This window comes from Mustelus asterias, chromosome 10 (genome assembly GCF_964213995.1).
Source record: "Mustelus asterias chromosome 10, sMusAst1.hap1.1, whole genome shotgun sequence".
In the NCBI taxonomy this organism is placed as follows: Eukaryota; Metazoa; Chordata; class Chondrichthyes; order Carcharhiniformes; family Triakidae; genus Mustelus; species Mustelus asterias.
The window spans coordinates 71,875,886-71,891,277 of record NC_135810.1 but is presented as its reverse complement, the minus strand read 5'-3'; the positions used below and the strand labels follow the sequence as shown (position 1 = coordinate 71,891,277).

The 15,392-nt window shown below is 42.2% G+C and overlaps 1 protein-coding gene across 4 annotated transcripts in view; it reads right to left on the bottom strand.

Moving 5' to 3' along the window:
- Positions 1-15,392, bottom strand: part of tenm4 (teneurin transmembrane protein 4) — a 395,445-nt gene that overhangs the window by 155,500 nt on the left and 224,553 nt on the right. For 3 of the 4 annotated variants that reach the window (XM_078222800.1, XM_078222801.1, XM_078222799.1), the window contains one exon: positions 4,699-4,869. In XM_078222800.1, coding sequence (XP_078078926.1) covers positions 4,699-4,869 — 171 coding nt within the window. The remainder of the gene's footprint in view (positions 1-4,698; positions 4,870-15,392) is intronic. The other variant, XM_078222802.1, reaches the window with a different exon arrangement.

The following is a 15,392-nucleotide window of genomic DNA, read 5'->3' as shown; positions in this document are numbered from 1 at the left end:
AATCACCACTTTTTCACCCGTTAAGACTTCTGACCTCTCCCAGTCTCTCCAGATTCGCCCATCTGGAACAACCTTTCTCTCACATCTCTTACCCATTGATTGGTGCCTTCATGCACGCCCTCTAATCTAATCCATTTTTCCTCCTATTATTTTTTCAGCATTAATGTGACACAATTGTTAGTAATGACAGTGCAACAGTCAGCATTCACACTCATTGCTCCACTGAAACTGACCACAACTTCTGGAGTATGCACAGGTACAGTTAAATGTGGAAGTAGATGTGTTGCTGTCAGTTATTCTACACTTCACCTGAGGATGCATGAAAGTCTCCCAGACTGCAATCAAGTAGAAATCACTAAACTAGTGAGAAATTGGCCTTTGGTGCTTTTGGTTTTGCTGTAAAACCTTTGAAAAAGTTTCCTGTTTGTTGAATGAGGTGCAATTGGGTTTTTATTTGCATAATAAATTCATAATTACTTCTGAAAAACCTCCCTGACCCTGAATATCTAATTTCATGTTTACAGAATATCAGATTTTTCCATTATGATAAAATAATTCACATTTAAAAAAAAATTAAAGTTTGATTATGAGATCTCAGCCTGAATTCTTTGACTTCACCTGTGTATGGGATTCTCCAGTCCTGCTGCAGTGAATGGAGTTTTGGCTGAGTGACAAATTCTCCATTTTTACTGCCAGTGGTGGCAGGGTATACAACATCAGAGAATTACGGCCCTTATCTTTTTAATTCCATATGTATGTCTCAATAATTGATATTGCTGTCTTGGAAATTTTTCATTAAAAGTGAACAATTCAGTCATTTTGCTTCCTGCTTTGCTGTCTATGACAATACTTCAGTGTGATTGGTTGCTTAGCTGAATTGTTGATATCATTGAGATGAGTTTTCCATCATAGTTTTTAAATGTTTGGCAGCTTTATTTCCTGGAGCCAAAAGTTGCACATCTTCTGGCTCAATCTTCCAAAAGTTGTTCAATTAAGAACCTGGCTTTGATATTGCCATCCAATTAGGTCCATCAAGTGGGTGGGGAAGAGGGAAAAACAACTCAACATATACTATTGAAAGGGAGACTGGTAGCCTTCACCATGGTTGCACTGAGAGTGCTGCTGAGATGAATGGTGGGACGAAACGGAGGCAGTATAAGACTAAAGCCAGTTCTTCAGCCCCAGCACTATCCCTCAAAGAAGTCTCTGGCAACTTCATTACAATGGCAAGTAGATGACCTGACTGCCTGCAGATGACCTCTGGGCTTGTTATATTTCCCATTTGATGTCAAAATTGTACAGCATTTTCGTACCACTCCAACCTCCTGATGTGCACTCGCCTCCTGTGAGTTGACAAGTTGCAGACATAGCAGTGTCCTGTGTGATGTGGGCAAGATTCCATTGTCCTGGCAAAATGGCTATTAGCTGAATCATTAACAAGCTCAACTTGCTTCTCATTAGGTGGTTTACCAACAGCATACTTGTGCCACTTCCAGGTAAATGGAGAGGAAAGAGCAACACTTCGACATACCTGCTCAAGAGCATTTTTTCTAATTTTCCTGGCCCTCTCACCTCTGACCCCACCTTCATAGGCTTACAAAAATTCCCTTCACTGTTGCTGAACACCTGAAGATCCCTTGGATTTGGTACCAGATTCTCACTAACGTCAGAAAAGGGGAAGTCCACACTACAGTGATCGCTAAATATTTGCGGCAAGCTTTCTTCGAGGTCAGTAGTGAGCATTGTTTCTTCCTACTGACTACACAATCTGGGCCTCTAAGCTACCTTCCCATGCATGAGGAATACTATCAATCGGTTAGTTCAATTGGACCCTGAGCTGACTCGCAGCTGCACAATGAATCATATTCTCTTGCATATAAAACGAATGATAAATGTTGCTTTGAATCAAAGAGCATGCATTCCAGGTAAATTTCCCTGTGTAAATAGACATTGAAAAGCATCCAGAAGTCTTGTTCCAACCAGAGTTTTAAAACTCCTACAATGCAATAAATAGGAATGGACCAGTCAATAGGATCAATGCCTGGGTTATCAAAACACTCTTATTCAATCTCTTACAGAGTCTTTTGGTGTGATTACAGTTAATTCAGTACATCCACATGGATTACCAAGACAAGCATCTGACTTTTTGTGGTTTTTAGACAACTGCAAAATATAACATAGCATTATAAATACACTACATCCCTAAATTAATAGCATAATCCATCATCTCCTTATTTTAAGTATAAATGCCTAATAAGAGGCTGTAGAAAGGCCACATGGTAAACCAACGTGTTACAATGGTGACTTCTTCATCTTTCTATCAATATGAATTATTTTCAAGCAGAAGCCAAAGATGTTTAATTTGCTGTTGCCTCAAAGACATCCCATCCTCTGCCCAGTGCAGCTACTTCCTCTTCTGACTTGCACTACTACAGCACTTGTAGCATCTCCTTGAATTTCAATTTTGATATCCTCATCTTCTGTTTCTCACTGAAATCTAATTTCATCTCTTCCTCTTTCTTTTCCCTTCGTTTTATTCCCTCTTCCATATTCCCAAAGTGCCAATTCAAAAGAAAGGTTCCGATGGTCATTCAAAACAACAACTTGCTTTATGTAACACATTTAAATGTAGTATAATATCCCAAGAGGAGCGTGTTCAAACAAAATTTGATATTAGGACAGATGAGCAAAGAAACACTTGGTCAGAGAGGCAAGGAGCATTTTAAAGGAGGAGGGAGAGGTAGAGAAGCAGGGAGGATTAGAGAAGGAACTCCAGAACCTAGCACCTCAGAAGCCCTCCTGCTTCACTGTTTGGAACAGCTAACTTTAATCCCTTATAGCTAAAATTGATCTCTTGGTCAGCTCCCTAAATTTGTACTTTTTTGTTGTCCTAACCTTGTTAAGGCTTGAAATTAACTTCTGAAATTTTATTAAAACACACTAAAATCCGTCAACTTTGCCTCTGCTCAAATTCTTCACAACTTCAACGTTCATCATCGCAGTAGTACAGTGGTTAGCACTGCTGCCTCACAGCGCCAGGGACCTGGGTTCAATTCCCGGCTTGGGTCGGTGCCTGTGTGGCGTTTGCACGTTCTCCCCATGTCTGCGTGGGTTTCCTCCGGGTGCTCTGGTTTCCTCCCACAATCTGAAAGACGTGCTGGTTAGGTGCATTGGCCGTGCTAAATCCTCCCTCAGTGTACCCGAACAGAGTGTGATGACTGGGGGATTTTCTCAGTAACTTCATTGCAGTGTTAATGTAAGCCTACTTGTGACACTAATAAATAAACTTAAATGACACTTCACCTGTTCCAGTTGTGTGTATGGAAAGTTGTCATATATTGCACAGAGCATAAGGGCTTTGCTTTCCTGTCCTTAAAGAATTTGCCAATCCATGTGCCCTGATATCCTGATAATGCAACAAAAAAAATCCTCATATTTTATTTGGGTGGAATTCAGTGGGTATTCTCACCTTTCAATCAGAGTTCAAGTCCCACTCCAGAGTCTTCAGTGCTAGATTTAGGCTGACGCTTTACTTCAGTTTTTCAGGGATGCTGAGTGCCACCTGCTTTCTCAGAATCTATTGAACTATTCAAAGGTAAGTAGGGAATTTCTTCTGGCATCTTGACCATATTTACTACTCATCCGACTGAGCTATGGGTTAACAATGACCTACCTAACGAACAGTTATTTAAGCACAATCCCCTTTAGTGAGATTCACTGACAACGTATTTATGGGTGGCATGGTGGTGCAATGGTTAGCACTGCTGCCTCACAGCGCCAGGGACCCGGGTTCAATTCCTGCCTCAAATGATGTCTGTGTGGAGTTTGCACATTCTCCCTGTGGCTGTATGGGTTCCCTCTGGGTGCTCCAGTTTCCTCCCAAAGTCCAAAGATGTGCGGGTTAGGTTGATTGGCGAGGCTAAATTGTCCCTTAGTGTCAGGGGGATTAGCAGGGTAAATATGTGGGGTTACGTGGATAGGGTCTGGGTGGGATTATGGTCGGTACAGACTCGATGGGCCAAATGGCCTCCTTCTGCACTGTAGGATTCTGTGAATCATAAAATCAAAATAACAGCAAGAACTTTTGAATTACAAATCAGAAGTTCTTAATTCAATACCTAGAGGTCTGTGTTCACAGCACAGACAGCAGATGAAAAAAGATAGGCTGCCATCATGCATTAATTAACACGTTGTGGGTGTATGTTGCAAGTTTGGAATGTAGGAATGGGTCCAATTTGAAGGTTATCCAAGTCAGTGCCAGCCATGGAGGGTATTTTAATTTTCACAGCACTCATTTTGAACAGATTTCATATCTGAACATTTTTTGGGAATGTACAGTTATTGCAAAAACTTATATCTGCCTCCATGCCATTGTGCAGTGTCTTTTTGTTTATGTGTATAAGTCATGGTCATCAAATAATTCTGTTTAAACATAATCCACCACAATGCAATATACACAAAATACAGTGTATATTCATTTGACTAAAGCTCACATGAGATCATAGAATTGTTCAAGAATGAGCAAACTCACTTCCAAATGTTGTAATAATGAGAAGACAGAAAAATATTAAAAGGGAACATTGTGTGTACAGTTCTAAAAATATCATTTACAAATAAAGCCTTGTATATTAAACATAAAGTACACTGCAGATTTCAAGGCAGTTTCATAGTATTGATTATGTTTACAGTAGACCATACCTTCACTGGGTCCTTTGCCTTTCCTTTCAGGCAAGCCTAAACCTGTGCCACCAGAGGGAGACAATGTGACGTCCGTTGGCACTGGCCAACTGCTGGCTTTGTCCTCACCGATCTGATACATCTGCCCTTCCATCGGCTGCAGGTGCCAGTTTAGGCCAAACAGGTGCATGGCTGTGATAGCAATGAGAAAAGTCATCTTTTTCTGGCTGGATCACTGCAGGAGTTCTGGATAAATTAGGCAGCGATGTACAGTACAGTGAGGCGGCCTGGAGTAGGGCTTTTCTGTATTTTAAGTGATTATTTGCAGATCGCACATAAATGTTCCGATCCAGTTATCTCCACAAAGTTACAGTGCAAAATTGTAGAAAACTGGATCTTTATCATATATGGTATAATAATGTGTAGGGTTTCAGTCTTGAAATTAATTCCTTACCGAGGCTACAAAGCCATATTGCAAAGGTTACAGATCTGTGTTCAATGCATTAAATTATTAGTAGCTTTCTTTTTATTATTGGTAATGACATTTTACTTTATATCGTGCATGAGCTGTCACTACACTTATGCAGATGCACCAAAGCTTACACAGTCGTACAGCTTGTGCACTTTTGTCCAATCATTTTCTACTGAAAAGGGCAGCCTCACTAACACGTAATGTGGTACATTATAGAAGTTCATTTTAACTTTTGGAGGGCCCACATTTGGTGGCAGCAGGCCACCACCTTGAATGCGAGGGAAAATTGGGCAGGGTGTTGTTTGGTCTGCTGGTACCCATTTTGTACTTCTGCTGAAGTTGGATTTTGCACTTCATGGGCAGGGTTTTCCAGCCTTGTGTGCCCCAAAGCTGGAAATTCCCACCCGAGGTCAACGGGCCTTTATGTGGTCTGCCAAGTTTTCTTTCCCACCTGCTACAATTCCCGTGGTGGACAGGCGGGGCAGGAAAATTCCACCATGGCAGTGAATGAACTTTATAGAGTAAATTTCATCTGGAAACAATGTTTGGATTTATCGTATAGTGGCCAAGTAAGTGCATTATCTTATTGCCCATTTGTACTATCTGTCGAGCAATCTGAAATTCCCCATTTGTTTTGTGACAGCATTTACAACATTTTTAAAACATTGCCTACGGTACTGATAACCAAGGCTGGGTAACGGAACTTATACAACTCTTCCTTCTGTGGGAGAAATGTTTAGGGATGTGATCATATTAGATATTGACAAAAGTGATTATCTTACAAGCCAAAAGTAAAAATAGGATGACATCTTCCCATTTATATTCTATTTTTCTCCAGTTGTCACAGAGGAGTTGCTGATAACTATTTAATTTTACAACTGAAGTTGTTATGTTTCTTCTTTGTACTTTGCAGTGATCAATCATAATAGTGTCAAAGTTATTTTCAGCATTATTTTTGTGTCTCGAAGATAGTAAGTGTTGCTTTTCAAAAATGTGACCTTGAATAACAGCCAATTGAAGTCTATTGGTTATGTGGAAAGAGTTATGTTGGCCAGGATTTTGCGTATCCCCACATCCCCGGCGTGGCAGGTTTTCCAGTGGCAGAGGCCATGGAAAACGCCATTCCCTTCAGCGGGACTGGAAGATCCCGCTGCGGATCAATGGTGGGCCACCTCCGACACTGGAGACCCCATCATAAGGGAGCCAGAAAATCCCAGCCATTGCCTACACTTCTCAATATCCAAAACTTACAGCAAGTATTTATTATGACCTTTCCGAAAAAAGAATTTGGTTCCCGTTTGATTCTGAGTGATTTCAGTTCTTGACACTTCAGAAGTAAACAGGGATGAGAGGTTAAGAATAGTCAATGTTTCTTGGTTGTCTACAGAGTCAATCTCCAAGTCAGGACCATCAGTAACTCAACTCATGATTAAATTGTGTAAGGTTGCCTTCTATGAGGTATAAATTCAAAATTCAATAACTGAATGGAATATTCTATCATATTCTATCATGACATGTTCTATCCATGAAATTATGCTGTGCGATATTACCTCATGTACATTTATCTTTTTATCTGAAATACCTCCCCTATTTCTGAAAGAAATATTAACCCTTTTAATTTGAAAGACTAATTTCGCTATTGGAATTACAGAGACCAGCAGATCAAGTGAATATTCCGGATCCTGCCAGAAATGTACGTTTAATTTTGGGCCTAAAGAAATTACTCTTTATTTTGTGGCAGTTGGAAGTGCTTTCCTGAGATGTGCACATGATTGCTGTCTTGCAAACAGGCCACTGATATTTATGGCACAAGAAATTACTTTTTGGCAAAGTCACAGCAAGTAATGGACTTGTATCTTGGGAAGAGCAGATGTCACCTAAACAAGGCAAGATAAAATGTAGTGCAGATTCCTATGAGACAAGCATGTTCCAATTTGAAGCAACTTCCAGAAAACGGTCAGAAAATAGTACACCATGCTTCGTTTTACATTCGCAGCTTGTGGTGACTTGGGTTTTGCATATGCCTATATAAGGTTGTGTAGCTGTATAAAAAAGCAACAAAGAAAATGAATATTTGTCAGACCTTTATCTCACGGGCTATTAATGTACCTTCCAGAATGTACTATCACACATCTTTGACATTAATTTACTAATTGAACTGGAATCAAAAGGGATTTCACCACAGTGGGACCCCCCCAGCATTGTAAGTAATAGAGCAACAATGTGACTCTGTTAATCAAAAGTTACTTGCTGAAGGGGACGAGTTATTTTTTTCAGTGCATGAGGGAATAGGCTGATGCGAACCTTATTTCTAATTTTAAAATAGTACATTAGACACCAATCTGTTCTGACTTGAGGGAATCTTTTGTTCTTTTGTTAGCCCTATCACCTTACTAATTCATCACACAGCTGGATAGGCAGGACAACTACTGCACTCAGCAGGAAAAGAGAAGTGTGGGAAGGCTAAAAAGACCAACAAAATGATGATCCACAAGGTCAATGAAAAAAAAGGCCCTTTGGGACAGATTGATGGAACGAGAAAGAGAAAGAGTGCTTAGGATGAGAAAAGCAGAACTGATTGTGAGGAGAAGAAAAGAAAGTGACAGGCAGTTAGTGAAGCATACACCCTAACAAACAAAACTCGGCACAGTAAAATATTCACATTAAATTTCTTCCGAGACCTTACTGATGATTTGGCCACTGCAACACAATAATAAATTTCTGGCCAAATCAATTAGAATGTGTGAAATTAAATTTAAGATTGAAAAGACTCAAGCTTTGCTTGCTGGTGGCAATTGTGCTTGGCTTATCATGGCTCTTGACATTAACCTTAGTTCGGGATGAAGAATAGTTACACTGCAATATTCTATGTGACAGCAAATGGCTATGTACCTCAGTGCAGGCTAACTTGAAAAGTGATTCATGCTTCCAGGGAATGCAAAGAATAAAATGTGATTGGAAATACGTTTAAATAGGTGGATTTGGACCAGTATAACCCACCATCAGCCTATCATTTTCAAAACCCTATCTCTGATGAGGCAGCTTAGAGCAAATTACATCAGTGAGAGGCTGACTACTCCACCTGGATCATAACAACGTAACATGAACTGCCTTTTGCAGTTGGCTGCGTGTGACATTCTAATCTATGAAGCATAAAAATGTTCAAGTTAGTTTGGCCCAGAGTCCAGTAATAGCTGCAGTAATTAGATCTTGTCATGTTACCACAGCTGGAGACAATTTGGCAAGACATGAATATTATGTAGCTGTATTATGGTTCAAATGGGTGATGCGTACAAAGAGTAAAAACTAACACAAGACAAAATAAAATAAATAAGATAAAAGGAGTGTCAGCCATGCATTTTACTTCAATGTTATTTTGCAGTTCCAGCACTGCGAGCAGGAATTAGTCAGTTGTTTTCTCAGGCAGCAAGCAGGGCAAAGCACTGTGGGAGACTGTGGGGAGAAAGGGTGCGGCGAGGTGAGGTGACAGCAACAGATCAGCAGGATTTTATGGCCTCGCTCTGGCTAGATCATAAAATCTTGCCCAACTCTAATGGAGATTTCCATTCTGGGAACCTCGCCACAAACTGCAGCGATTCGGCCTCTGAGTTAAGCATCTGCCAACTGATGCCAAATGGGTATTTTCTATTTCAGCACATGGCCCTAAGTACTATCTTTAATGTTTACAGATACCTTTTATTGAGAGAAAAGCAGAATAATTGATTTATACAGAAATTTATAATAAAAAGTCTATGGGCAACATTAACTTGTGCCTCAGTTTTTGACCTGTGCTGTTACGTTGAGTCTTGAATAGACACAAGTCATCTTGTCCGGATGATTACTTTTTGCAGAGATGTGGTGAAAGCTGGCTAACCTTGATTATATAGTTAAGGAAACAATTTCACGACATTATTGAAAATGCCTGCAGAACACTAAAAGAACTGCAAAATTAACTAATTTATTCCATTTCCACTTCAAAGCAACTGTTTTCCTAACATATCCTTGCAGGCCAAAGAAGTGTTCTTTTTGTGTCAGGTACTTCATCTACAATATAAAAAAAACATTGGGAGGGATTTTCCAGCCTTTTCTACCGGCAGGATCTTCCGGTCCCACCAAAAGCAACCCCCAACGATAGGTTCCCCAGTGGTGGGCAGGCAGGCCATAGAAAACACCACAGATTTCAGAAGGACCGGAAAATCCAATGGTGAGTTGCCTCTGCCACCGGAAAACACGCCATGGGTGGTAAATCACGGCCATTGAATTCCTGAAAGTTGGTGTGATGAAATGTAAACTTTTCCCAAATCACATCCACCTTGGACTTGGAATGGCATATTACAAATCAAACATTAAGATGTCTAATATTGGGACAAAATCAAAATGTTTCAAATGCCTATGTAGAGTGATTATCCTACATAGCATTCAGCAGAAAGTGATCAATTATAGATGATTGGTAAAATACATCACATTTAACAGTAATATTTTATACACACTCAGGTAAATTCACATGTGAGAATAGCACTATTTTGTTTATGTTATATGTATATGTTTACTCTTAAAACCCATAATTGCAACAAGGAATTTAAATGATCTGCTTTCCCCCATTTTAGCTCATTTTTCATCCTTCCCCTCTCATTGTTGGAATTGTGAATACTTACCAGGAGACCATTATGGACACAAGCCCATGGACTGTGTCACAACGTTAAGTCTAATGTCCCTCTGTGAACTATATATTAGGAGACGTACCATGTATTGTCATTGGCTGTGGTTTGGCTCAGGCCTTTGGTTGAGAACCCTCCTGTAGTAGTTTAGTAAAGATTAAGGGTGGGATTTTCCATTCCGGGACTAAATCCCATGGCGGGAGTGGGAACCAAGAGTGTTTTCTGCCGTGGAGGTTGGTGGGAATTTTCATGGCCCCAACCTCATTCATTATACAGTCGGGAGTTTCCCCACATTTTTCACGTGGCAGGACAGGCTGAATGGCAAATACCTGCCACCATATCTGGGCACCATATTTAAAAGGTGCCCGGACATCAGCTTTCCCACTGTTGAAGGAGGAGGTGGCCTGCCGATCACAGGGGACTCCGGCCCACAAATTCTGTGACACATCCTTGGATGTCCTTCTCAATGCAGTGGAGGCCAGGGTTACCCAGAGGATGGAAGGAGGAAGCTGAGCTCTCATAGCAACCTAGTATGGGATGATGTCTCCAGAGAGGTCACTGTGCAGGGCCAGAGGCTGCTTTGTAATGCTGCAAACCCATGAACGATCTCATCCGCACTGCCAGGGTAAGTGAATCCTCAACTGATCAAAGGCATCACAGTGGCACAGTGGGTAGCGTTGCTGCCTCATAGCGCCAGAGATTCATGTTCGATTTTGGCTTTGGGTGACTATGTGGAGTTTGCACATTCTCCCTGTGTCTCCGTGGGTTTCCTCGGGTGCTCTGGTTTCTTCTCACAGTCCAACGATGTGCAGGTTAGGTGGATTGGCCATGGTAAATGGGTGGGGTTACGGGAATAGGGTGGAGGGGTGGGTCTGGGTGGGATGCTCTTTCGGAGAGTTGGTGCAGATGCGATGGGCCAAATGGCCTTTTTCTGCACTGTAAGGATTCCATGGATTCTATGCTCGCAGTCACCTCACTGAATGGTGAAGAGACATAGGCCTCAGTGACAAGGGCACCATCCATGCACCCAATGCATAAAAGAGCTACTCAATATAAGGTGATGCCTCATTGCCCCACCACAATCCATCTAGTCTGCAGGTGGAGAGGCCAATGTAGCTCCCTGACCCTTCCACCCAGAGAGAGCAATGCTGATTGGTGTGGGGAGTTAGGCATTGAGGGTAACAAGAAACATTGCTAATGACATGCCTCTATCAGCCTTATCCTTCTATCTGCATAAAATCACCACTCTGGAGGCTGCTGCCAGAACACTTGTGGAAAAGCTGCTGTGCATTGGTCACATGGTGCACAATCGAGTGGGTTATTTGGAAGCGTGAGAAAGAAACCTGATACTCAATTGCTCTCAATCCCAAGTTAAGGTCCAACAGGAGAGAGAGAGAGAGAGAGAGAAAGAAATAGAAAGAGAGAGATAATATAGGAGGGGCTGGCCTGACCGCAAGAACCTCACTGAGCTCAAGAGGCAGGCAGCCGAGCTGGACAGGGAGAAGCCAGACTGAGCCTGTGCAGATAGAGAGGGCAGCACGCCACCTCCATCCAGTAAAGATCCATGCATAATGTGTCACATAGAAACCTGAAGATCATGTTCAGCAGGTCAGCTAAACTCACCAGCACTCAGAACTGCTGGGAAGAGGAATCAACAACATCCAAGTTGGATGATGATGATGATGATGATTCATGAGATGTTGGGGAAGCTGCCGGAGATGGGGGGCATCATCAGGCAGATGTGTCAGAGGCCCTCAATAGACTGGCACATGAGGCGGAGGAGTCCACCCACCCGCTCTTTGATGAAATAGTGACGTCTTCATGGGGAGAGTGGCGGATGTCATGGAGACTCTGGTCCAGCAGAATACAGTAAGAAGTTTAACAACACCAGATTAAAGTCCAACAGGTTTATTTGGTAGCAAAAGCCACACAAGCTTTCGGAGCTCTAAGCCCCTTCTTCAGGTGAGTGGGAATTCTGTTCACAAACAGAGCATATAAAGACACAGACTCAATTTACATGAATAATGGTTGGAATGCAAATACTTACAACTAATCAAGTCTTTAAGAAACAAAACAATGGGAGTGGCACCAGGCAAGACTGTTCTCTTCCTGTTGGGGAGCACTTCAGCGGTCACGGGCATTCGGCCTCTGATATTCGGGTAAGCGTTCTCCAAGGCAGCCTTCGCGACACACGACAGCGCAGAGTCGCTGAGCAGAAACTGATAGCCAAGTTCCGCACACACGAGGACGGCCTCAACCGGGATATTGGGTTCATGTCACACTATTTGTAACCCCCACAGTTGCGTGGACCTGCAGAGTTTCACTGGCTGTCTTGTCTGGAGACAATACACATCTTTTTAGCCTGTCTTGATGCTCTCTCCACTCACATTGTTTTGTTTCTTAAAGACTTGATTCGTTGTTAGTATTCGCATTCCAACCATTATTCACGTAAATTGAGTCTGTGTCTTTATATGCTCTGTTTGTGAACAGAATTCCCACTCACCTGAAGAAGGGGCTTAGAGCTCCGAAAGCTTGTGTGGCTTTTGCTACCAAATAAACCTGTTGGACTTTAACCTGGTGTTGTTAAACTTCTTACTGTGTTTACCCCAGTCCAACGCCGGCATCTCCACATCATGACCAGCAGAATACCCAGTTCATGCCGAGATGCATGCAGACCTACGCTCCATCATGGTAACTATGCATGAGCTCTTGCAGTGGTGACGTGAGAGGAGAATGCAGCACCTTAACCTCCCTCCAGGTGCCCCCACACCTCACAAAATCAAGCAGGGGCCCTCGGGCACCCAAAGGAAGGAGGAGCATCTGTCAAAAACCCTTGGGACCTCCACTCAGGACTCCTGAATGTGCCTGGTCCTTATGGATCCCCTTTGTCAATGACCCATTCAGCTTTGCCCTCTGTGACTGCACAGGGAGCAGTTGCCCACAGCAGGATAGTCGAAGTAAGCCAGGGCCCTCTTGGCTTCTTGCCTTCAGAGCACAGGAGCCAAGGTCATCCAGGGTCAACCAGTCAGCAAGCCGCCTCCACCTCTGATTTCACCTCTGGTCACGATGGATCCCCAATGATTGTTAATCTTATGAAACTTCTGTACACATAGCCCACTTGCACCTCAATGAAATCTGATGTGATTTATTTATGATCTATTCCTTTAACCTGAGCGTTAAAACTGACAGAAACCTGTGGAGGTGTTGGAGGGGGTTAGAGGGATTGTTGGAGGGGGGGAGGGGGGAGGGAGTGGGGGTGGGGGGGGTGGTGGGGGGGAAAGGGGTCCCATTTGGGCAGGGGTCAGTGGGTAGTCAGAGGAGGGTAGTGGGGGTGGACAAAGTCAGGCAGCAATAGTGGGGGATCTGGGAAGAGTTCCATGGGGTTGGAAGGAGTCCTGTGGAGGGTGAGGGGTTTGGGGAGAGTCCTGTGGGTGGTCAGGGGAGGTCACTGCTATAGATAGCTAGAAGCTAGCAGTGGTTTGAATTCCTCTACCTTTTTCTGGGTAGTTACTGCTGTAAGGTGTTCAACCATCCAAGGTTTGTGATTTAACTTGCATTTACGGATGGTTCCCAGCACTGGGATATTGTCCAAGGAAGTCTGAGCTTCCCAGACAAATGCTGATCATTACCTAGGAACTTCTGGAGGCTGGGGAGGCAGCCAGCACATCTTTGAGGTACCCCCAGGTACACTGCCCCGGAGCTCGGAAGTTACGGTCTGTGATACTGTCTGAAATTTGCACTGCATTGTTTAGTGAATTAAATTCAGATCAATATCCCATTCTTTCATCATCGTTTTAGATCAATAACTGGAATCCCCACTGTGGGGGCACTATAATTGCAAGCATTGTAACAGTTCAGAAGACTCATGAGCATCTTCTCTGGGCAATCAAAGCAGTTTCACCAACACCGACTAAATCCCATTAACCAATAATATAAAGGAATTTGAATTGAAGTCCATCACCATTGTGAACAGTGTAGAAAAAAATTGAATTTGCAAGTGTGAAAAGAAATGAATATTTCCATGTCTGGGATTTAAACAGGGGGAATATTTGCAAGGGCACTATTAAATGAAGTTGCTCATTGTTGATGATACAAGAACACAAGAAATAGGGGCAGGAGTAGACCATACGGCCTGTCGAGCCTGCTCCGCCATTCAATATGACCATGGCTGATCTCAGGCTTCAACTTCACTTTGTGGCCCATTCCCCATATCGCTTCATTCAGAGAGATCAACAATCCATCTATCCCAGGCTTAAATGCATTCAAAAATGGAACATCCAGAACCCTCTGGAGTAGGAATTCCAAAGATTACCAATTTTTAAAAGTAGTTTCTCCTCATCTCAGTCCTAAATGATCGCCATCCCCATCCTGAAAAAATGCAGGACCCCTGTGGCTTATAGGAGGAATAAAATGCATTAATTTGATCCTAATTTGCCTTTCTTTGCTGCAAATGTCCCTTTACCTGAATTGTCAGAATTAATCTGAAACTGGTGTTCCCCAAGTTACTGGCAGTGAGACAACTCTTTGCCTTTGGCTTATTGGCAATCTAAAACAGGATGGCTTTAGTGGCCAAGGCTCCATCTGCTCACTCCATACCATTGCTGAGGAGGTTTTTCTCGTATTTAAACATGATTGTCCAGCAACTGGGGAACTTACTGAAGCAAAATCAAGACAACGGAGTTATTCTAGAAGCTGTAATGGAATGTGTCGACATGAAAAACCACCCATCTGGAGTTTAGGGGTATGAAAGGGATGGGGGAAGGTGGTGGGTGGTGATGTGGGGGAGGTAATGGAAGGTCCACTGTTACCTCAGGCTTACTTGAGGTCAAAGAGAGCTACCATTTTGTCTTTCTGTTAAGAGACTGGTTCATACAATAAATGGGGTGGGGAGGAGGAGCTTCCCAGACTGAGAAAGCATTAAATTGATCAAAGCAGTTTCAAAGAAGTTTGAAGATTGATCAAATGTAGCTGGGAGTGTTTTTTAAATTGTCAATGTCACCAGAGTTAGGATTTGTAGATTTGATAACACAGCTTTAATAATTAAATGGATCACAAATGAACAAAAGTCTCACTTTAGGTCAATCATTAATTCAAGGGTATTAACAATTACTCTTATTTCTTCAAATCAACAATTTTCATTGCAAAACATCGATAGTTGGGAGACTGTCATTTGAAACTATTCAAATCCTAATCATTAAGCTTTTCATATTTCAATAATAAAATGCAAGCAATCTCCTACCATGTAATCAAGAAACAACCATTTTTTAATCTAGGCTATACAGCCACACAGCCATCAAAGAATCTGCAGTTATGTGTGTGTTTAATTAGTGCATGTGACCAAAGTATAAATAGGTGTAGGTTTTAGCTTAATTGTCGCAATCTCTTGCAACAACAGTTAGTAGGCATCCTTCAACTGCAAGCTTGCAGTGATTTTCTTATGAAGATAGATAGATATTTATTATGTCTCGGCTCCATTTTAGTTACAATTGCAGAGAACGTTCTGGCTTCAAGTGTTCACATTTCTGTGCTTAAATATACGAAGAAGCTGATTTTTTCTTAAATTTCAGAACAAATACTAATACTAC